The sequence below is a fragment of the Danio rerio genome, chromosome 16, assembly GCF_052040795.2.
Source record: "Danio rerio strain M-AB ecotype USA chromosome 16, GRCz13ab, whole genome shotgun sequence".
Classification (NCBI taxonomy): Eukaryota; Metazoa; Chordata; class Actinopteri; order Cypriniformes; family Danionidae; genus Danio; species Danio rerio.
In genome coordinates this window covers 50,925,341-50,948,412 of record NC_141036.1, presented here as the reverse complement: position 1 = coordinate 50,948,412, position 23,072 = coordinate 50,925,341, and the positions used below count along the sequence as shown (strand labels likewise).

At 35.5% G+C, this 23,072-nt stretch overlaps 1 protein-coding gene and 2 long non-coding RNA genes across 3 annotated transcripts; all 3 read left to right on the top strand.

The window, feature by feature from the left end:
• The first annotated feature begins 6,857 nt into the window (after positions 1-6,857).
• LOC147840410 (uncharacterized) lies at positions 6,858-9,597 on the top strand. The gene is made up of 6 exons (XR_015512214.1): positions 6,858-6,904; positions 7,223-7,328; positions 8,301-8,427; positions 8,602-8,687; positions 8,996-9,038; positions 9,136-9,597. It is a non-coding gene; the product is annotated as an uncharacterized LOC147840410 (long non-coding RNA).
• Positions 9,598-11,511: 1,914 nt separating this feature from the next.
• Positions 11,512-15,092, top strand: LOC147833484 (uncharacterized). The gene is made up of 2 exons (XR_015512296.1): positions 11,512-11,657; positions 11,850-15,092. It is a non-coding gene; the product is annotated as an uncharacterized LOC147833484 (long non-coding RNA).
• A 963-nt stretch (positions 15,093-16,055) lies between these two features.
• On the top strand, positions 16,056-21,688 carry si:dkey-33i11.9. The gene is given in 2 exon segments (NM_001386350.1): positions 16,056-16,475; positions 21,157-21,688. Coding segments are annotated over 2 exon segments (489 nt in total). The 5' UTR covers positions 16,056-16,154; the 3' UTR covers positions 21,325-21,688.
• The last annotated feature ends 1,384 nt before the right edge of the window (positions 21,689-23,072 follow it).

Sequence of the window (23,072 nt, the reverse complement as noted above, 5' to 3'; positions counted from 1 at the left end):
AATATGCTATTTCAACCGTCATTCTACACTCAAAACAAAGGAAATTACCTCTTATTAAAATTAAATAAATTTGGTTCCCAAAAATGATAAGATAAGAAACAGGTGTGGCATTAAATAACGTCTCAATTTCACCCCTGCTTTGTGCACATCTGTGAATTTCTGTATTATCAAACATCAATAATTGCACTTCTGCTGTTCTGAAGTATAATACAGTGGAAGGGGAACTTCAATGCAATGTGGAAAACTTCCACATACAGTAGCATTTCCGTTCCCTTCCTCACAGAATGAGGGTTAAGTAGCAACTGTTATGTTCAGTTCAAAAAGAGATCAGTGGTTCAGAAAAAAAGTAAGGGCAATAAATGGAACTGGAAATACTGAATTTGTTCAGATTCAAAAGGAATATTGAAATCCACATAATTTTATATATTTACAGAAGTTTATATATGCAGTATATACAGTTGAAGTCTGAATTATTAGCCCTGTTTATTTTTTTCACCTATTTCTGTTTAACGTTGAGATTTCTATAAAAGTTTTAATAACTCGTCTCTAATAACTCATTTATTTTATCTTTGCCATGATGACAGTAAATAATTTGACTAGATATTTTTCAAAACACTCCTTTACAGCTCAAAGTGACATTTAAAGCCTTAACAAGGTTAATTAGGCCAAATAGGGTAATTAGGCAAGTTATTGTATAACGATGGTTTGTTTTGTAGACTATCGAAAAAAGGGCTAATCATTTTGACCTTAAAATGGTGTTTAAAAAAAATTAAAAACTGCTTTTATTCTAGTCGAAATAAAACAAATTAGACTTTCTCCAGAAGAAAAAATATTATCAAACATACTGTAAAAATTTCCTTGCTATGTTAACCATCATTTGGGAAATAATTAAAAAAGAAAAATAAATAACTGTTATATACTGTATATAAGCACATAACCTCAAAGGGTAATTTTACTAAAATATTATTTTATCACTAATTCCTTGTGTGTGCTAGCACAATAAATAAAGCTCCTACTGATTCTACTAATAAAACCAGTGTTGCGTCTGTAAACGTGGAAGCTAATGTAGGTCAAAAAGGTGCAGGTGTTTCACCCAAAATTAACCTCAGAGCATTGTGCTTTTTTCCACCATGTTTCTTGTAAATGCGTCAACATGCATTCTTTGGAAAGTCCTCAGTGCATCATGAAAAACCACAATACTGCACATTTTTACAACACAGACTCTCACAAGATTTGAATACATTATATATGACCAGATTGCTGGTTCTGATTCAAATGTGTGGTTTCTGCTTGCTGATTTATTCAGTGCAGTGTACAGTAGATAATGCGAGAGACTGAAAGATTGGTTTTGATCATCAAACCTGATTATCAAACCTCATTTCATTATTTTGTACGATTGTATTGCTAAGAAAATACAAAGAATATGCATTAGTGAATGTACAGCGCTCAGCGTATATGAGTACACCCTTCATAAATCTCTTTTAAACTCATGTTTAATGGGAAGTTATACAATAATTTATTTGTGCATATTACTCTGCACTGAAGCCAAATCTGGAGCTTATCTGACAAAATTACTTACTTGTACACCCGAATTCATGTTAGAGAAAACTATTAAATACAATTTTAAAAGACAAATAAAAAATAACAAAAAAATATAGAAAATTTAGTTGATATTTTGTAGTTTGTTTAAAAAAAAAGCAATTTCTTTTTATTTAAATGTATTATCTTTCTATTTTTAAAGATGATCATTATATATTAATAATAAGCAATATATATTACCTATATTTACTGGGAAGTGTATAAAATATAAATTTTCAATGTGAGGTGTACTTCTATATGATGAGGACTGTATTAAGTTTTCTAGGTTTTTATTATTTTTTTCTAAGAAAAGTAGAGGATTTGTGAGTTGATGGAAGAATAACTCATTTAGTCACAACGATCTGTAAAGAAAATAGATAATTTGGATGAAAATTAAACTTTAACTGAGAAAAAAAAATTTAATATTGTTTTGGTCTCCTTTTATGTTGTATCATTTTGAAACAAAGAATTTAGTGCATCATTTTGATTATAAACATAAATATTATGAGAATATATGCTAAATAAATGTTGTGAAAAAATTAATAGTGTATATATATATATGTGTGTGTGTATTTCACTTTTAAATTCAGGTTAAATGCATATATGAATAAAATAGTGTACTAAATATTAAATTAAGATTTAAGATTTAAAGATTATATTTAATCTGAGACATTATGAGTCGGGCCAGACAGAATGTGTGGACACTTTTTGCTATTTCTGCTGAGAATTTTCTCCAAAAAATCTGCAAATTTATGATTTTAGGATTATCATGACTAAAAACTTAATATATGAAATAAAAACATGAACTTTTTAACTTGTATTTAATGTTCACAATGCAAATTTAATTAGATCCACCACTTAACAAAGCAAGTCTCTCATAAAATAAATCTACTAAAAGACTAAAAATACTACTTTACAAACTGTATTGTAAATAAAATCTATGAACATTTTTAATATTACTATTATTATATCACAATAACATTAATGAAATTAATTTAAAAACTGAATAAATATAATTTTACACACATTTACACAAGTAAATACATAGACTCAAAGATGGGCTATAAATCTACGGATTTCTGCATGCGCAGATTTCGTGTGGGCCTAATCATGAGCAATGTACTGTATGTATTACAGTTTATGTATGTTTGCATTTTTACTTATTGAGCACGCTTAAAAAAGTTTATAAATAAACATTTTCCATCTTTTGTTATTCATGTTTTATTGTGTATTTATGCTTTTGAATTGCATTAGGATCTTGATATTTCCTTTATCTACTTTTGAAGTTTGCAAAAGTGACTTTCATAGACATTTTTAATAGTTTGAAATTATATTTATTGCCTATGTTAGTGTTGTAAACTACAGCCCAGAAGCAGTCATTTTTCTGTTTTTTTTTTTTTAATTCTGTCTTTTTTATATCCAATATATTGCTTCAAACTACTAAAATACAAATATAAGTCACTTTATTAAATTGTAGAGTTGTATTTTCAACATTAAAAGTCAACAGATCAGAGATAAAGATCTCATATAGCAATCTATAACCGTAAATAAACAAAAATAAATCTGTGAATTACAAAACATGAAACAGATTTTGGTAACACTTTAAAATAACGATCTATTAGTTATGCAATAACTAGCATGAACAAACAATTAGTAATACATTATATCTTGTTAGTTAATGTTATTTAAGTTAAATATGTTAACTCACTGTGCATGCATAATGTTAACAAGCACACCTTTGTATTTTAATAATGCATTAGTTAATGTTGAACTATATGATTAATAAATGCTTTACAAAATTATTCATACATAGTTAATGTTAATAAATACATTAACATTAACTACTGGACCATTATTCTAAAATGTTAACTGGATTTACTTATATATATTGTATTATTAGAAATAGTGTTCGGTCTAAAATATATCTAAAAAAATTTTTAAAAAGCCAGAGACCCTGATTAAAAGTCAGGAAAATGTAAATGGCTCATAAATACATCAGATATGATCACACTTGAGTCTCTGCACTTCACCTCAGAACCGAAAAAAACACAGACCTATTTCTATTTTCCCCATTCTTCTGAAGTGACAGTATTTGGTGAAGCGAGTGATGCTGTTTCCATTTAAAACCTAACCAAAACCCTGTTCCTCCTTGACCTATTTACATTTCTCAATCCTAAATGCGCAGCTAAGACATCAATACTCTTTTTTTGGTGCATGCAGCAGTTTGTGGTTTGCGGTTAAAGATCTCATTGTCTCGAACCATGTTTTTTTTCCCCATTGTGGTTTGACTTTTGCCATTTTAACTTTCCTTTCACAGACTCGCAGAGCTAACGCTGCTGGACGGAGAGAAGAAGCAGTGAAAAACTCTCGCACAGCACTCATGTTAAATCATGTGGGTTTTGCTGTGGGCTTCGTCTTGACTGCACTCTATATACTCTACAAACTGTACCTCAAAAATGAGACATAGCTCCATAGTGTCTCTCCATCTTCATTTTAAGCAAATGTTAAGACTTGTATTTTTTTCTGTTTCAATTCATTTCAGCATTGCCTAAACCCCTTGATGTGCAAAATCTTTTTTTAATACTTACTAGTGGTAACACTTTAGAATTGTGGTAAATTAGTTTATGTTGATTATTTATTAACATTAACCGAGTTGGTCAGCATGGTGGCTCAGTGGTTAGCACTGTCACCTCACAGCAAGATAGTGGCTGGTTCGAGTGCTGAATGGGTCAGTTGGCATTTCTGTGTGGAGTTTGCATGTTCCCCCTGTGTTTGCATGGGTCTCCTCCGGGTGCTCCGGTTTCCCCTACAGTCCAAAGGCATGCACTGGGTTAATTGAATAAACCAAATTGACCGTTAGTGAATGAATGTGTGTGAATGCGAGTGTATGGGTGTTTCCCAGTACTGTTTGTCTGGAAGGGCATCCGCTGCGTAAAACATATGCTGGAATAGTTGGCGGTTAATTCCGCTGTGGACACCCCTGATAAATAAGGGCCTAAGTTGAAGGAAAATGAATGAATAATCTTGTAAAGCATTTCCTAATCATAATTCAACATTTACTAATGCCTAGGGCCAGACGGAATCTGCTGACGTTTTTTTGCCATTTCTGCTGAGAATTTTGGTAAAAATCTGCAGATTTCTGCTGAATTATTTTGGGAGTATCCAGCGGAGTATCACAACTAAAACCTTAATATATGAAATAAAAAGTAATAAATTACTGAATAAAAACTGAATAAATTTTGATTTACAAATTTACTCAAGTAAATAAACAGTATTAATGATGGGCTTAAAAATAAGCAGAAATCTGCGGAATTCTGCGGAATTCTACGGAAAATCTGCGGAATTCTGCGCATGCAGATTCCGTGTGGGCCTACTAATGCCTAATCAAAATCCAAAGTTGTGCTTGGTAACATTGCACTGCAAGTTAAATTGAACTAAAATAAACTAATGTTATTTAACTTAAATAGCTTTAACCGACATTAACAAAGAAGAATAAATACTGTAATATTTGCATTACTAATTATTTTTCATGTTATTAAATACATTAAGTAACATTAATTAATTATTAACATTATTTTAAAGTGTTTCCAATACTTATTTATTTGCTTTATTTGTTTTAAATTGAAGGAAGCAACAAAAGTTTAAACTGGCTAAAATTTTATATTGCATTACTTTTTGCATAGTTTTATCTAGCTTTTTTATTCTGCATATTTAAAAAAAAAATTGTATAATAAACATTTAAAAGTTGATTGATACTTTTTTATGATGTTTTTTATGAGGTTCATTAAAAATGACATTTTTCAATCAAATGTTTGTCTCATTTTCAGCTTTTCCCCCCAGATGTCCAAAATAATACAACAAGCATATTCACATCACTGTTATCGCAATTACTTGTTAAAAACAATTCATCACCTTTGATTATAAGGTCCTATCTGCTTTCTGAATGATTTTGAGATATTGAGCTTCAAAGCTTTTGCATTCAGCAAAGAGTGTGTGTTTAACACTTGCTTTTTTAAATAAAAAGTCTTAAAATGTAAACAGTTTGAGACCTCTTTTGTAAACATACATTTGAAGTCAGAATTATAAGCCCTCCTGAATTGTTGCAACACAGGCACATTGGGAATACCACTATACAGATTTCTGGAAAGCACAAATTACTTAACCAGAGATATGTATATAATGTATATCTGCATTTCATCTTTCAAACGGATAGATGGGAGTGGTATGACGCCACCTACAGCTTCTGTTTCTTTTTGCGATAGTGATACCGATTACCAATTATTATGTGTGGACGGCTTTTCTGCTGTTACCAGTTTGCCCAGTGGCTCGCCTCATACGTCTGCGGAGTTGAGAGAGAGTTGACCACAATGACAAGGTTTAAGTTTGGCAAAGAACGGCTCCAGAAAGCAGGTAAAACAAAAGGCAAAAATTAAATATAATCTTACAATGTGAGCAAAATCACCTGTTTTGTCATCCCCTTGGACATTACACTACAGAATCAGCTGCAGCTCTGAACAAATATAGCTTACTTCCTCTTAAAACAGGAAATGATGGGAAAACCAGAGTACAAAAAGGAACTTGGGAAAGCTTACTGAAAAGTCACTGTTTAATACAATTGAGAAAAAACAAGTCCTTTATTGAACTGAAATGTATCAATTATTTATAAAGTATAAATAAACATGATGTGTGTGTGTGTATATATATCATGAATCATGGATCAGTATTATCATGTCACCAACGCCCAATTAATAGGTACAGTTCTCACTACCTTAGGAAACTACATTATGTAAGATTATGTTTAAGTGCACAACCTTAATGAGGAAGACTGACTACAGAAACTCATCACTGTATGATTTATTTTTATTTGTTGTTATATTATACTATTTATTGATTAGGTTAATTATATTGGAACTGTAGAGCCAATGCTACCAAATTTTATATCGTGTATACATACCAACCACACCACAGCGGGATAAACCGCCAACTTATCCAGCATATATTTTACACAGCGGATGCCCTTCCAGCTGCAACCCAGTACTGGAAAACAACCATAAACACTTGCATTCTCACACATACACACAGCAAATTCATCAGAGTTAAATTCTCGGTGTTGAAGCATTTCAGAGTAAAGTGTTGACGTTAAAGAGTTAGATTTTGATAAATGAATATAATAAGAGTTAAAATTGATTTTATTCAGTGCGAAATCAAGGAGTTATCTTTTCAACACTTGGTGGTGTTATTTCCAACATCCGGGAATTCACGCAGCCCCAGTCACTGAAGAATTTTCCAGACGCCATTTTCCATCTGAGGTTTAGAACAGCAACTGGTGAGTCAAACTACCTACATGTTGGTATTTTACTGACTTTCTTTAAGGAAATACAGTTGTAAACATATTGTTAAGTTAATAACTTTAGAATGGAGTGACAATTTTAAACTTCTGCGGTTCATTCATGGTCGTTTGTGTATCTAGCTTAACTGCATTACTATTGACTTCTTTTCAAGAATGTTTTTATATGCTCACGCATACATAGTGCATAAAAACATCAAATGTACATGTTCAACACATTTCTGTCACGCTTAATGCCATTTTGTGCGTTGTTACCCATCTGTAAAATAAAATCGACACTTCTCCTTTAATTCGAAGCAAACTAGCGAGGGAATCCCCGGAGCGCCTAGCCTACTCTGCCCGGATGCTAACGGCAACACAGGACGGTTTCCATGAGCTCTGGAGAGTTTCTAAAACATATCTGGTGAGTAAATGAACATGCTTACTTGTAAAAGGCTTCCTGACTGAAACATATGATTGTTTGTTATTCGTGTACGTTAATTTGGTTATTTTAAACACCGCGGCCCTTTTAAACTGGTTGATTCGTGGCCGTCCATATAAGTTACCGTTAGTCCATAGACTCGTGTTATAACGTAACAGTTACGCTTGAATTATATTAAGTGTTGACAACCATTAAAGTCGGAATGTTAACATTAATGTCTTTAAATGACCGCGTTTGCACTTTATCAGACATTTGACGTTACAGAAGTCTCCCGGAAGTTGCGGGACTAACGTTAACGTTATCCCGCAAATGCACAGAGACTCCCAGATGCCAAAGTAGATGCCTGCAAATGAATGATAATCTCCTGGAAATCGCGCGTCTCCCGCCCGGTCATTAAACACTTTGCACACCCCTCTCCACCGCATCCCTCCCAGCTCTTCAGGTACGTCGCGCGCAAGTCACCCCCACCGCTCTTTAGGTACGTCGCGCGCAACTCATCTCATTGCTCTTCAGGTACTCATCTCTCCCGCTACCTCCCGCAAATCAACTCTGTATCCCCCGAAAATGACTTTTCCCAACTCGGGATGTCTGACGTTAGTAAGTTAGGGTATTTCTGTAGTCAGGAACATCTTAGTCAAGCTTTTTCTCCCGCATGATATTGTGCTTAAACTATAGGCTAAACTTAGCATGTACTGTACACAACATTTACGTTTTATTAAAGACAATTTAGTGCGTTGTAAACAGCCACCTGTCTGTAAAATTAATCAACTGATTCATATTTGAGCAGCCTAATGATGATACAGGTTTGATTTGTAGATTTATTATCAATAATCAACATCTGAATCAAAAGATATCTGAAAAAGTGTGAGGTATACTTTGTGATGTTTATCTCTCTTTTTTATCTGAAGGTTATGCATATGTGTTTAATATTAATGTGTTGTTGTTTTTTAACAGCCACTGTTCTCTATACAATAACACAAGACCCTGTGACGGTGGCTGATTAGAGACGGATGGTGTATTTCCAGAGTTGGTGAAATGACCAAGCACACCTTCTTGGTCATATGTGGTGATAATAATGAAGGTATGTTTGATAAAGTTCTGTATTTGTTTCACAATAAGCTAAGAGGGTATTAGAGCATTAGAGAATAACAAATGACATGAAGGTGATAAGTTTTGTATTGTGGGTGAACTGTTACTTAAATAATGTTTTGCTCTGCTTTGCACTTTTCCTCTTCTGCTTATCCTAATATTTTAGATTATATTTGGACCTGAAACATCTGCTAGACTCCAGGAAAGGTGGCATCAATACTGGACCTGAAAGGGCCTAACAAGTTGAATCTGGTAAAGAAACACGCGCGCACACACACACACACACACACATGCACGCACACGCTTACAGAAAACTGTAAGTTTATGAATATTTTTTACACTGTGGCCAATATTTTGGGGAAGTCAGCATCACTAAATGATATAAAAGATTTTAAGATCCTCTAAATTTAGCTCCAAGTGTTGTGTTAAATTCAGGATTCTGGACAGACAGCTGCCTGTTTTTCCAGTTCTAGTCATAGTGGTTAACCTAATTGTTTTTGGAGATCCAACAGTGATGTATGTGTTTTTTCTACTTTTCCATATCCTGTCACCTCAACCAGCTGGGAGAGTCAAGTTGTGGATCATCATGAAGATTTTCAAAAGGTGAGTTTAGATTTCTTGAATGTTTTATTTACTTTAAATGTTCTTTTAAATATATCATAGAATTTGATTGCAATTTGTTTTCAAACATTTTTCTTAGTCATGCTGGAGTCTTGAAGAGTTCTTAGATGAGCATCACCCTATATCCGTGCATCAGGAACCACCAGACGAGCGATCAGCAGCTACTACATCGTCATGGATAAAAAGGTCATCCTGTGGCTGGGAAGCACTTCATTCACAGGACATGCTTGATGAGATTTCCTAGCTTCAGTTTGTTTTCACACAAGTTTACAGCATTTATACCTTCATTTAAACTGCTGTGTTTGATATGGAGGACCAAGGAAACACCAGAAGTGAAAGATTTGCACGCCAAGTTGTTTAAAATGTAATTTCAGAAGAAAACTATGCGTTCAGAAGAAAACTATGAGTGATGATATATTGAACTTTCAAATTGCTCTGATGAAACATCAAGTTTGGACCAAAGGACTGAAAGAGCCTTTTTGAGCACTGGTCATACATATTTTGTTGATACTGTCTGTACTAATAAAACATTTAAAGCATATTTGACATTGTTGCATTTTAAAAACTGAATGAATTGTTGAAGTGGTGAATGTTTTCAAATAAAATGTTTTTTCTTTTGTAATTTACAGTCTATTTGACCTTTTTACCATATTTACACTCAAGAGAGTTGAATAAAATAACAATATATTACACCAGGCGGTGTTAAATATAGTTACATATTTTAACTCTGCCCAGAGTTAAAATTAACCCTTACTTCGGTGTCAATGTGCCAACCCTTTTGAAAGTGTTGATTTAACTCTGTTTTGAGTGGACCCCATGAGACACTTTCAAAGGGTTGAAATTAACACCCATAGAGTTGTTTTGGGTCCCCATATTTTGCTGTGCACTACGGCAGATTTAGTTTATTTAATTTACCTATTCTGCATGTCTTTGTACTATGGTGGAAACTGGAGCATCCGGAGGAAACCCACGCGAACACGAGGAAAGATGAAAACTCCACACAGAAATGCCAACTGACCCAGCTAGGGCTTGAACCAGCAACCTTCTTGCTGTAAGGTGACAGTGTGACAGTGCTAACTACTGAGCCACCTAGCCACCCCTTAGGGTATATAATGGCTACATTTTGTTTGTAAAACGAAAGTTATGGTGCGGTACTGCTGACTGTAGGGTTGTAACGGTATGAATTTTTCACGGTATGATAATCGTCTAAAACAATACCACGGTTTGACGGTTTCGCGGTATACGGTATGTTACAAATGTTACAAAATAATAGAACAGTGAAGCAAATTTGACTTTTTCCAAATAATATATTTTTAGTTACTATAAACAACACCACTTACAATGAACAAATAAAAATAAGAAAATAATAAATAATGTGTCAAAGTCCAAATAAAGTCCAAATAAACATGGTGCAAATCCTCAGTAAAAAATAGATATAAATATTTACTATACTATAAATAGTTTCATAACGAAACTAGATTCAATATGGAACATCCATAGGTTTTATGTGCCAGCATGGATATGGTTGTCTATGGATATGGATTTGGAAATGGTTGTTTGCAATGCAGATAAACAGCTGCATCTTCATTTGCGTCTTTTGAAAACAGCAAGAGCAGCAGTTCGTCTTTGCTGTGTCACTGTTTTGTCATGTTTCTGTGCTGCTGTGCATGCAAAAGTACTTAGTATGAGAATTATTTCATGCAAAACTTTTTTTTTTTGGCGTTTTATTTAGCCGCGCATAAATGTATGCCTTTCTCTCATTCCGTGTTGTTCAAAAAGCTTGGTCCACAAACAAAAGCGAAACCTATGCTTATTGGTTGTGATATAGCGAGTTTGAACCAATCTGGGCATGGAGGAGGGACAATGCATCAATGTATCATGTCTGATTTGTCCGGAGACACAGTGACGAGCGTTTCTTTGTCAAATCAGCGTTGTCAAATGTTGATGACGTAACCGCACTGATTCCGGAGCCTCTGAAAGTCCGCGAATGTTATGTGATACAGCACTGGAAAGCTGAGATTCTCTTCTTTATGCCAATCTTTGAATTGTATGAATCGGATCAGCGGATCAAAAGTTATTAAACATTTAAGAGCAATACTTATTTTTAGCCGCGGGCGGCTGTCTCGGTCTTTAAGGGTTAAAACCGTTGATATGCAATTGTTCATGGTATGATAATCGTGCACGTTCAAATCTTGGTAAACCGTCATACCGGTATATTGTTACAACCCTAGCTGACTGTTTAACTCCATATGAGAACATCTTTTACATTAAAAATAAAACAAAAAATAAAGAGCAGTGTGATACTGGGGCAAAAGCACGCAAACGCTGTGGCTTTTCTTTTCTAGTTTGCTTTGAAAAAACAATCAGGTGGGTTATCGGAAGGGGGGCAGGTGGGTCAGTTGATATCAAGCTGATATATTATACACCACAATAAGCTGACTATATCTTTTCTCAGGGACACACGCCAGAAAGACGTTGAGATACACAGAAATGTGCACACATTTGAGATTGTCCAAAATGTAGAAGGTACTCTACATTAGTGGTACTCATACAGTAGTGGATTGATTTGAAAAAAAAATCTGCAAGAAGACATAATTCAAGGTACACATTTCTCGGTTCTTAAAAATGTATCCCTGGGTACATATTTTATAAATAGCCTGGTTTGATAAACAGTTAGTTACTTTAAAAGTGAGAAAACCTGTTGCCTTATAAGTGATAAACTGACTTTACTTTAATTAAGCGAGTAATTTGGAACTGGTAAGTTGACTTGTGCGGTTTATTTATAAATTCCAGGGACAGACGAGTCTTCGCTGAGGCCCAGCTTCCTGCCTCCACTGCTGAGACTGCAGCTCTGCACAAGACGTTTGGCCAGCGGAGAAATTAAAATGGTTGTGCCCAACTGAGTCTGATTTCTCTCAAGGTTTTTTTCATCCCTCGCCAATTGGTAAAGATTTTTTTCCCCTCTCCGCTGTCGCCACTGGCTTGCGTGGTTTGGGATTGGTAGAGCTGCGCATCGAAGGATTTGCTGTTCAATGTTTGGGCCCTCGGTGGTGATTAGTAGACCATGCTGAACTGAGCTGAACTGAACTTGAATCACTGAATACTGGACTACACTGTTTCAATTTGCTATGATCTTTTATGTGAAGCTGCTTTGACACAATCGACATTGTAAAAGCGCTATACAAAGAAAAGTGAATTGAATTGAATAAACTAATTTCGAGAGGAACACATGCTTGATTGATCACAGCTGGTCCCGCATCAGCTACACATATCGCATCGTCTTCGTCTTAAAGAATCCCACCCTACATCCCTACTTCTCCCCCTTCTCTTGATAGGGCAACATGGCAGCCCAGTGGTTAGCACTGTTGCCTCACAGCAAGAATGCCACTGGTTCAAGTGCAACTTCATTAATATTCATTACTGTCACAGTGTTTAGACGACAGAGACGCCACATTGTATTGGCAAAACAAGTGTGAAGTGTTGCTTTTATAGTTTGCTGCAGTTAAGTTTTGTTTTCATTTTCTCTCTGTGAGAGCTCAGCTGGAGTCACGCTTGGATTACCGTGTACGCGACGTGCGACAACAATAACTTACGTGTCTAGGGAGGAACATTGTTTACCTGAGAGCTGTTCTCATCTGCAAACGCTGAGATCCGGATTCGCTTGTAGGCTCTAGTTGCTGGTGATTGTCCTTTTTCTACAGATTTGGTAAGTGAGCGATCAGTGCTCTTTGTTTATTCAGTTTGTTCGTATCGAACTAACTATTGCACCGAGTGTAAACATGTTAGCACTACAACCAAACTATTACCGTCGTGTAGGATTTTCACCGCATTTTGTGACCAGAATAACACATGCAGCTTTCTAACACTACCTGCCGTGTGCATCTAAGTTTCTGGGAAATGCGGAGGGTTTTTTTCTCTCATTCGCCGTGCGGTATCAAACATTGCATGAAAAATACAAGCTTACAGCAGTTCCTCGAATCAAATATCTAGTTTGTCGCGAGGGACATGAATGAATTCCCTGAATGAAAGTTAAAGTCCACCATTTAATAATTTGACAAATAATTAGACTACAAATGCCCAAGTAAACACAGTCACTTTCTCCCCTGTGTGTGTGTATTTTGACTCTGAAACTCAGCGCGCCCAAATGGACACTCCCACACCATCCCTCTTTAGTTCCTCCGACACTCCCCCCTAAACAGAGCTGGACACGCCCACTTTTCTGACTTTTTCCAAAGTAGAGGTGTGAAAACACCCAGCTGAAACGAGGGGGTTTCATGACCCTTTAAAAGAGAAAACAGTGCGTGTGGCTTGCAGGCTAATTGGATGTAGTAAAGCAGACATTTCATTCAGAAAGATTGGGAAAAGGATTCCGGGAGAGTTATTACAACCCAACCCAACATCCACCATTTCTATTTTTTGTCTTAGTTCTGGCAAAACTGACAGAAGGAGGGGTTTGGTTACTTGTTAACCACCAAAAAAACTCAGACAGATGTAATCTGAAAATTAAACTGAAAACAGGAAGTGCCTTTTCAGATCTGAATCTTAAATTACAAGAGCAACAGGTTTTTTTTTTCCTTGATAACATGCACTGATGTTCATCACAAAACTAGTAGTATGAGCTAGCAAAATCGTTATGGATATGTTTAATTGAATGTATACTTTAATAATTATAAGGCAAAAGGTGTACTCACTTTAAGCAAAATTGAAAAGTATTCAATTGAAATAAAACTGATTAAGACCTTATTTAGTTCAGTTGAATCACACTCAAATTGGTTTTCCCTCTCGGTGCAGTTCGTTTGGGCAGGTGTGAATGTAGCAGTCGCACTCAAGTGCACACCAAAAGTGTACCAAAAAACCGTACCTAGACCTCCCTGAGGAGGGGGTTAGTTTGTGGTGAGAACATGATCCAAACAAGAACAGACCTAACTGCAAAAAGTACTGTGCCTTTTCAGACTAATCCAGCTGTCGTAGTCCAAATCGTTGTGCATTATGGAATGTGGAGGAGAGAGAGAGAGAGAGAGAGAGAGAGAAAAACTTTAGCAGATGGATCGTTTGTAATATTTACAGAAGATGACCATGTCAGTTTAGCTAAATTAATTCACGCCTCCTCTTGAAGTGACTTGCAATGCACCTTTGTCATGTGCAATGTATTAAAACATTGTTTTCCAGCCATGGACACACTTCATTGTATAGTTTGTCTAAAGTGGAGTATACAAACTATAGTATACTATAAGCAGGGATACAATCAGCCAGCGGGATCGTCACTCTTTAATTGCAGGAGTTCCATTTAGGATATACATTCAATAACATCTGACCAATGAGTGATGTGGGTTTTGTCACATGACTGCATTTTGGTTATTTTTAACTGACTCAGACCAAAGCAATCAGTGTGGTGTGAAAAGGAGCTAAAAACAGCAGAAAAATGCTACAATGTATCATTTGTTGTCCTTGGTCCAGACCAAATGAACAAACTACAGATGTCAAAGCACCCTTAGGGTGCTTTCACACCTGTGAATCGAATCAGTTGTTCCGAAACAGAGATTACAATTGTTACATTGTTGCTCTTTGCTCTTGGAGGGGTTCGCTTTCACATTGCAAAGTTTCTAATCGCTTGGATAAAGGCTTGGATTGTAGTAAAACAAGATGGAGATTTCGGTCACAGTCACCAGCGATCTAGCCCATGCAGATTGCTAGAGAACTACTAATCTGCCGGTATATGAACTACAATATCCAGTCATGCAACACACACACACCTGCTCCAAATCTCTATTGATTAGACTCACACAGCTGAAGCTGCTCATGGACCGATGACTGGTTGCTGAGTCTTGTTATACTGTTAGTGAACATTATGATGCGTTTTCCTTGCCTTGCGTGTTTGAACCTTGCTTTGTTTTGTTTGCTTAATCCTGTCTGCTGCCTACCTTTGGCCATCTGCCTGTTTACTGACGACTCTGGATTTGCCTGTGTACATCTGATTGCCCCTGTGTTGACTGTTGCTTGCCTGATTATGTTAATAAACCTGCGTTTGGATCTGTACTCTCGTCAGCGTCCGCTTCACATTGCAATTTCACTACAGCGATTACATGGCAGGGTTCGTTATTTATATTCTCCTGGAGTTTGTATATGTCTGTTTGTATCTGAATTTTATATAACACATGAACATATTTATACACATAGCTAGGCCTGTATATAATCTTTATTGGTGCAGTCAAACAAATTATTGCATTCAAAAAAGGTTGTACACATGGAAATATTAAAACATTTTTTTTTTACATGCCGCCTTTTCTTTCATTTTTCAGCCAGATTCTTGAACTTCCCCCACTTTATGAGCAAAAACGTTTGAATTTCTATAAAAGCTGTTCAACATTTCTTATTTTGGCTAATTTAAACAGTTATAAACAACATAAAACAGACACATGATGATGTTCTGATAGCGATTCCTATGTAGAAGAACCACTTCCTCCCCTCCATCTGAATTTCGTGCATCATCAATGACGTCATGTGAAAATAACCTATTTTTGCCCAATATATAGTAAACCTTCATTTCACTTAAAGTCATATGATCTCTTTATTGACATGATTGACTAATCGTATCTTGTAAAACGGGTCAAACTGGTTAAAAACAACACTCATTACTCAGATAGCTTGAGTCATAGGCACAGTAAGATTCAAAATAAACTATACTCATCCAAACAACACAAACTCTGTCTATTTATTTTTATCATTAACTTTTAATTCAGTAATTAAAACATGTGATTAATCAGTTTTGATTTCTTTTTTATGTCACTTTTAAATCATAATTATATATATAAATACATTAAATGTTGTACAAAGAAGGACTTTCTTGCTTTTATTAAGCTGCATTCTGCAAGAGCTGTAAATAATATTCACAATATTACATGCTGAATCCACATTCTGCAGTCAAAACTTGTGTTACTGTGTGCAAAAGGAACCTGAATCTGTCACGCCTCCTTGTCACATAACCTTCCACGTGACAGCAAAGTGACAAAGTCCGTGACTGACTGACACAGACTCCTCCGTCAGTGCGTGTCTTCCATTTCTCTAAAACCCATAGAAAACAAGTTTACCAGCACAACCATGGATCCTCAAGAAAACTGGAATACATCAGAAAAAGCCAAACTACTTCAACCTGGACCTCCACCGTACCAGGATCATTCAACATGCCCCCCTCCAGGCAGCTTTCAGAGCACTTCTGGGTATCCAGCCCAGCAGTTTGGAGCTCCAGGACCATATCAAGGACCATATCCAGGCCATCAGGCGGTCACCGTACAGCCTGCGATTTATGTGACGGCCACTCCACTGGCTTATCCACTGCCAGATTACCTGGGCTACTCCATTTTCACCATGCTGTGCTGCTGCTTTCCTCTGGGTGTTGCTGCTCTGATTTACTCCATCAATGTAAGTATTTGTAAAATAAGAAATCGGGTACTGGAAGTTTATTATCTGTGTGTCCTAATTTATATGAGGAACCAAGACAAGTGTTTCACTGCACCAAAAAAAAGATGAGTCTTGTTTCTAGTCCAAATGTCTTTAAATTCTTAAATCAAGAAGCATTTTTTAAGGAAGTAGAAAATCTATTGCTTTTAGAAATAATAATATAAGTCAAGATCAAGTGAGATTTTTCCAAAAAAATAAATAAATAAATAAATACACAGATGTAAGTAAAACAAACTTACTTAAAACTGATCTTATTTTGTAAATTGGCAGATGATTTAGCTTCGTTTCGGGAAAAAAACTTGCTTAATTTTGACTTATTGTTTCTGAAAGCAATACAATATTTTTTACTTGTCTAGAAAATGCTTTGGAGTTTAAGATTTTTTGGATGTCTAGACAAAATCTCTAAGTTCCTCTAAGTAGGTAGTGTAGCAAACGTTACTGTCACTGAGGACTAATATTTTGTTTAAAATGCTTGACTTTGGAAATTAAAAACTCTAAAAGTTGTTGAAACAGAGGTCAAGACCCATAATCTAGTTCAAATATTAAATATATTCATAAATAAAAGGAAATAAGTGTCCATGAATCACAAGCTACAGGCTGTTTCTGTTATAAAATCACACAACAGATATTTCCCCATTCAGCCATAAAGATAAACAACACTCAATAGTTAGTAATGTAAGATAAAAAATAGGACATACACCCAGCGCAATATGGCGCAAGACATGTTTAGCGTGATTTTTTGCTGTTTTTAGACCAACACAACCCTAATTTCCATGTTTTGCACCATGTGTTTAAATACCAAATCCATTTGCCCCAATTATTTTGACTTATGGGTGTGTCGGTCTAAAAAAAGAGGTGTGTTAGGGCGCATTGTTGGCACGTTGCCATTTTGAAGAACTGAAATAGACTGCGCCATTGACCAACTATAAAAGCAGGTCTATAGTCTAGATTGTGTTAGTTATGCACCTATGTGGGTTCAAACGCTTACACAATACTTAATACATACAGGATGTACAGCAATATACAAATATCTTTACAAAAAAAAATTAAAGGGTTAAAATATTGCAAAAATTACTATTTTCTACATACAAATCACTGCCTCCATGCCTTCTTAACTTCGAGGGGTGGGGGGCGTCAGTTTATTCATGACAATTTGCATTTGTTTAATGTTATTATTATCAGCAGTATTATTTATTATATGCATATATATATTTGTTTTAACAAAAACAAGTTTAGATTTGTCCACCTTTCGGGTTTTGGACACGTATGTATCAAAATATGGGGCATAAGAATTGCGCGTGTGTTTGAATATAACCACACTTTGTTATGATTGTTTATTTAATCATTTACTAGAAACTAAAACTAAATATAAAAAAATTGTTAAACTAAATTTAATATGTAGGCTAATGGATGTCTTCAGTGGAGTGAGTACAACACCATTTCCTTATCCATGGAAGTTGTAAAAGTAAAGTAAAGATAAAGTAAAGTAAAAAGAAAGTAAAGAGGCCAAATGGAGAAGGCTCATTCTTTATCCTCGCGCTTCAGATGGTTTTCTCGCTAGTAAAGCATTCAGATTTTCCACTTACAAAGTCCACCATGTAAATAGCAAATGCGCCATGGACGCAGCTGACTCTTAAAGGAAATGAGAGATTAGACTCTGATTGGTTTAATGCATGTTATGCTCAAAACACACCATAGCTCATTAAAAGAATAACCACAACCTTGTTAGACCATGTGCCAGGGCGCAGAGCATATTTTTCTATCCTTAAATTAGCAAAAGTGGATTCGGACACGCCCTTAATGCTTCTTCGCCATGTGCTTTAGACTTTTCACCTAGATTGTTAAAACAAAGTCTATGATGTATTTACATATAGCATTTATTTGTTGTTAATGTTACTTGCATTAATAATGTTTCCAATTTCTGTATCTTAACTTATACACTCAAAAAATTACGTTTGTTATTTGTTTAAGCTACTTCATAAGAAGTTGAGCTGAAACAACACACTTCTTGAGGCTTTTAGAGGGGATAACTTTTTTTAAGTTTTATGTTCAATCCACTTAAATTTGTAAAAACTAATGTTACCTGATTCCTTCATCTTGCCCCAATACAAATTGATTGTGTAAAACCCAGCATTTTTACAGTGTATGGCCAACCCATACAAACTACTAATGAAAGTTTGTTCCACTAGAGAGTTACACTTTCCTTAAAATTACTGACCGCTGACACCAAAAGTTGTCGAAAGAGAGATCAAGGTCCATAATAGAATTAAAAACAAAGGAAATTCCCCCCATGTAACTTCCTCAAAACAAATGCAAACAAACCTGGTTCCAAAAAATGATAAGATAGGGAACAGGTGCTAAATAGCGTCTCAATTGCTCCATTGACATCCTAAGTGCACTTCTGTTGTTCTGCAGTACTGTTCACTTTGAATGCAAACACAAAATGAGATCAGTGGTTTAGAAAAAAGGAAGTGCAATAAGTAATAACTGGAAACACTGAATTTAAAGAACACCGATATGTGATCATGAAACTTTACACTTCCTCTTCGTTTACAGTTTCACTTAAAAAGCAACAGCAATTTCACAGTAGCATGTGTGTTGTTATACAAGCACCGTTACTACGAGTTTAATGATTTCTACATCTGATCTGATTCATGAGCAATCATGTGAATCCCTGGTTTAGCGTAAACACAGGTCACATGTAAGTGTTACAATGTGACTATATTAAAGTCTGTGTGAAAGGGAGGTTGCTAAGACTTTTATTTTCAGTATATTGCGTATTGTTATAAAAAGTACCGTTAGCATGAGATTAATGATTTCCACATCTGATCTGATTCATCAGCAATCATGTGAATCACCGGTTTAATGTAAACACAAGTCACATGTAGTGTTGCAATGTGATTTTTAAAGTCCATGTTAAACAAAAGTTGCTAAGACTTTTCTTTTCAGTATATTGATGTACTTCCAACTGAAACAGAAGGGACCCTTTACATTTTCAGGTTTCTCAATAGCGGAGGTCATCATAGATTGGTAAACTTAAAGTGCAGTGAATGGGAGAGTACAAAAATATTACAATTTTACAATCCTATTTGCTGAAATAATAAAAGAAAAACACCACGATGATGTTATCAAGACTTTCAGAAAACAGAAAAAAAGATGTGCGAGACTGATAACGGCAGCCAGAAAAGAGAATAACGTTAAATTTACTGTCTTGCCTCCATAGACCCTGCATTACAAACACCTCGCGTAAGCGGTAAATTATTTTTGTGTAATTTGATGTAAATGTTCATACAATTGTTTTTTTATCAAAAAATATTTAAAACTTTTAAGGATTTAAGGTGCTGATGACCGTTAAATGCATCATAACAGTGTAGTGGAAAGCGCATATTCCAAGGTTATATATGAGAAGTTTGGCCGGCAGCTATCTCTCTGCAACTCTCACATGGTTGCCCACTGAGGCTAAGCAGGGCTGCGCTTGGTCAGTACGTGGATGGAAGACCACATAGGAAAGCTAGGTTGCTGCTGGAAGTCTTGTTAGTGAGAACTGCAAGGGGAGCTCAACCTTTGGTCTGTGTGGGTCCTGATGCCCCAGTATAGTGATGGGGACTCTATACTGCTCAGTGAGCACTGTCTTTCGGATGCGACATTAAACCGAAGTTTCTGACTCTCTGTGGTTGTTAAAAATCCCAACATTCATTCATTCATTCATTTTCTTGTCGGCTTAGTCCCTTTATTAATCCGGGGTCGCCACAGGGGAATGAACCGCCAACTTATCCAGCAAGTTTTTTTTACACAGCGGATGCCCTTCCAGCCACAACCCATCTCTGGGAAACATCCACACACACACTCATACACTACGGACAATTTAGCCTACCCAATTCACCTGTACCACATGTCTTTGGACTGTGGGGGAAACCGGAGCACCGGGAGGAAACCCACGCGAAGGCAGGGAGAACATGCAAATTCCACACAGAAACGCCAACTGAGCCAAGATTCGAACCTGCGACCCAGCGACCTTCTTGCAGAGAGGCAACAGCACTACCTACTGCGCCACTGCCTCGCCAAAATCCCAACATGTCCTTCAAAAAAAAAAGTAGGGGTTTAACCCCGGCATCCTGGCCAAATTTGCCCACAGGCCTCTGTCCATAATGGCCTTCTAACCATCCCCATTTGATAATTGGCTTCATCACTCTTTCTCCACTCCACCAATTAGCTGGTGTGCAGTCTGGTGAAATATGGCTGCCGTCGCGTCATCCAGATGGATGCTGCACACTGGTGGTGGATAAGTAGATTTCCCCCAATGTGTTAAATTGCTTTGAGTATCCAGAAAAGTGCTATAAAATGTAAGTAATTATTATTACCAAATTAGCAAATTAACAATAAAAAGGTGTGGTGAAAATGTTATGTCAAAAAAGTCGTCAAACTCACGTCAACAGATAGCCCAACATTCCAAACACAGAAGTAAATGTTCAGACTTTGATTGAAGATTACCAAAATAAACATTTTATTTCAGTGGATTAACTTGCACAAATTCAATTTTCACCTAAAGAAAAACAATGTGTGCTAACAAATAAACATTGTAAATTTGGATTTGATTCAGACTTCAAGTATGTTCAAGCATGTTTCATGTTTATTTTCACAGACTCGCAACGCCAACATGTCTGGACATCAGCAATTAGCAGAGAGCAACTCCAAAACGGCACGCACTCTTAACCATACAGCTCTTGGTATCGGCTTGGCCTTTCTTGTGTTTTATATCGTCTACGTCGCTGTGGTGGTTACCAACGCTCAGCATTCAACAGATCCATAATTGTCAGAGAAATCATGGCTGGACAACAGGAAATTGAAGAAAAAATACATGATGTAATGCCTCGGGAATGTTTTATAATCACATTTTGATGTTTTTCTATAACTTGAACTATTGTGCAACTTTATCTGTAGGAAATGATTATAGCTGATGTGTCTTACTCATCGTTAATAGATAAAGTAACTAACACATGATTTGAAAGTTGATTATCTAATGTTCCAAGAAATGCAAACTCCTGACTCTAATAGTTGATTATACGATGTTTCAAAAACTGTGACTTTAATAGAAAAGGTATAGTTGGTTGCTTTCTTTTCGTCCTGTGTATTGATTAAATATAATTAATTAAAATGTTTTTGAAAAGTTAAAATAATGTATGCTTTTTATTTGATACACCTCATTTAATTTGATACACCACACAGTGACTTAATTTTTAGTTGACTTTTCTAGTCATCTCAACTTACATTAATCAAACGCACTAAAATATTCCTAAAATTTACTATAAACTCAGTCTTACTTATCAATCATCTCCTAAGTGTGAACTCTTGAAAAGTATCAATAGATGAATTTTGAAACAAAGCCTCTTTTTCTAGGGACATTTTGTTACAGATTTTAATACCAATGCAGAGTGACACTCAAATGTATACAGACAGATCCTGCTGTCTTCAAACTGTGGTTTGAGGTTATGAGTCAGAATTTCCAGAGAAGGGTTTTTGCAGAAGGTAAGTAGGCTAATGTTACCTACGAATGAGATGTTTTTAAAAACATTTACCGTCAATACCAATCTTAAAGTTTATTTAGTCATCTTAAAGTTTCTGTGTACTGTAAGTCTTATAATGATTAATTAACAGGTCAGCTCTAAAACAATAATAAAATCTGGATTTAGAAAATATGTGCACTCAAAACTTACAGTCTCTCACCGATTCAGCAATTTTGATGACATCACTCTGCATTATGTCAAATGAAGTTTGATCTAGAATCTGAAATGCTGGTAGTACTGCGGTCTGCTCTGGTCCATCATCACGATAGTATAAAAGCAGATCATATGCTCAAGTAAACATAAAACAAAACAGTTTAAATTCTACAACCACAACATCACATTTTGAGTTCTACAAAGCATGCTGTATGTTAAAGTTCAGGAGTGACGACCTGTTAGAGAATTGTTATGTCCTGTGGGAGACTAAAGTGATGTGGAAGCCTCTACACTACACAGCGGTAATCTTCAGACATATTTAATTGTCACAATGAACTATGAAAATTTTCTCATTGTACAAAAAAGCAAGCATTAACTTTTTTTTTTATTGTATTGTTCCCTACTTTGGATATATATAAATATAAATATATATATATATATATATATATATAAAGTGTGTGGGCCCTAAGAATCGTCCTAACTACCCTTTCTCCCTATCGGTGCTCACCAGTAACAATATACAGCCATATCACACTGCTTTGAATACAACAGTTACTATAGCAGGGGTCACCAAACTTTTTGAAACTGGGAGCTACTTCTTGGGTACCAATTATTGTAAAGGGCTACCACTTTGATACACACTTCTTAAATAAGAATTTTTCTTAATTTACTTTAATTATATGTTGTTATTATTAATGATTAATGATATTCATCTATGTGAAGACACTGATCATTTTAATGATTTCTCTCAATAGTTCTCAACAATGATTTAACAAGGTAAGAAACAGAAATATCAATATGTAACACTTTATTTGTCTGAAATACTTTTAGTTTATATATA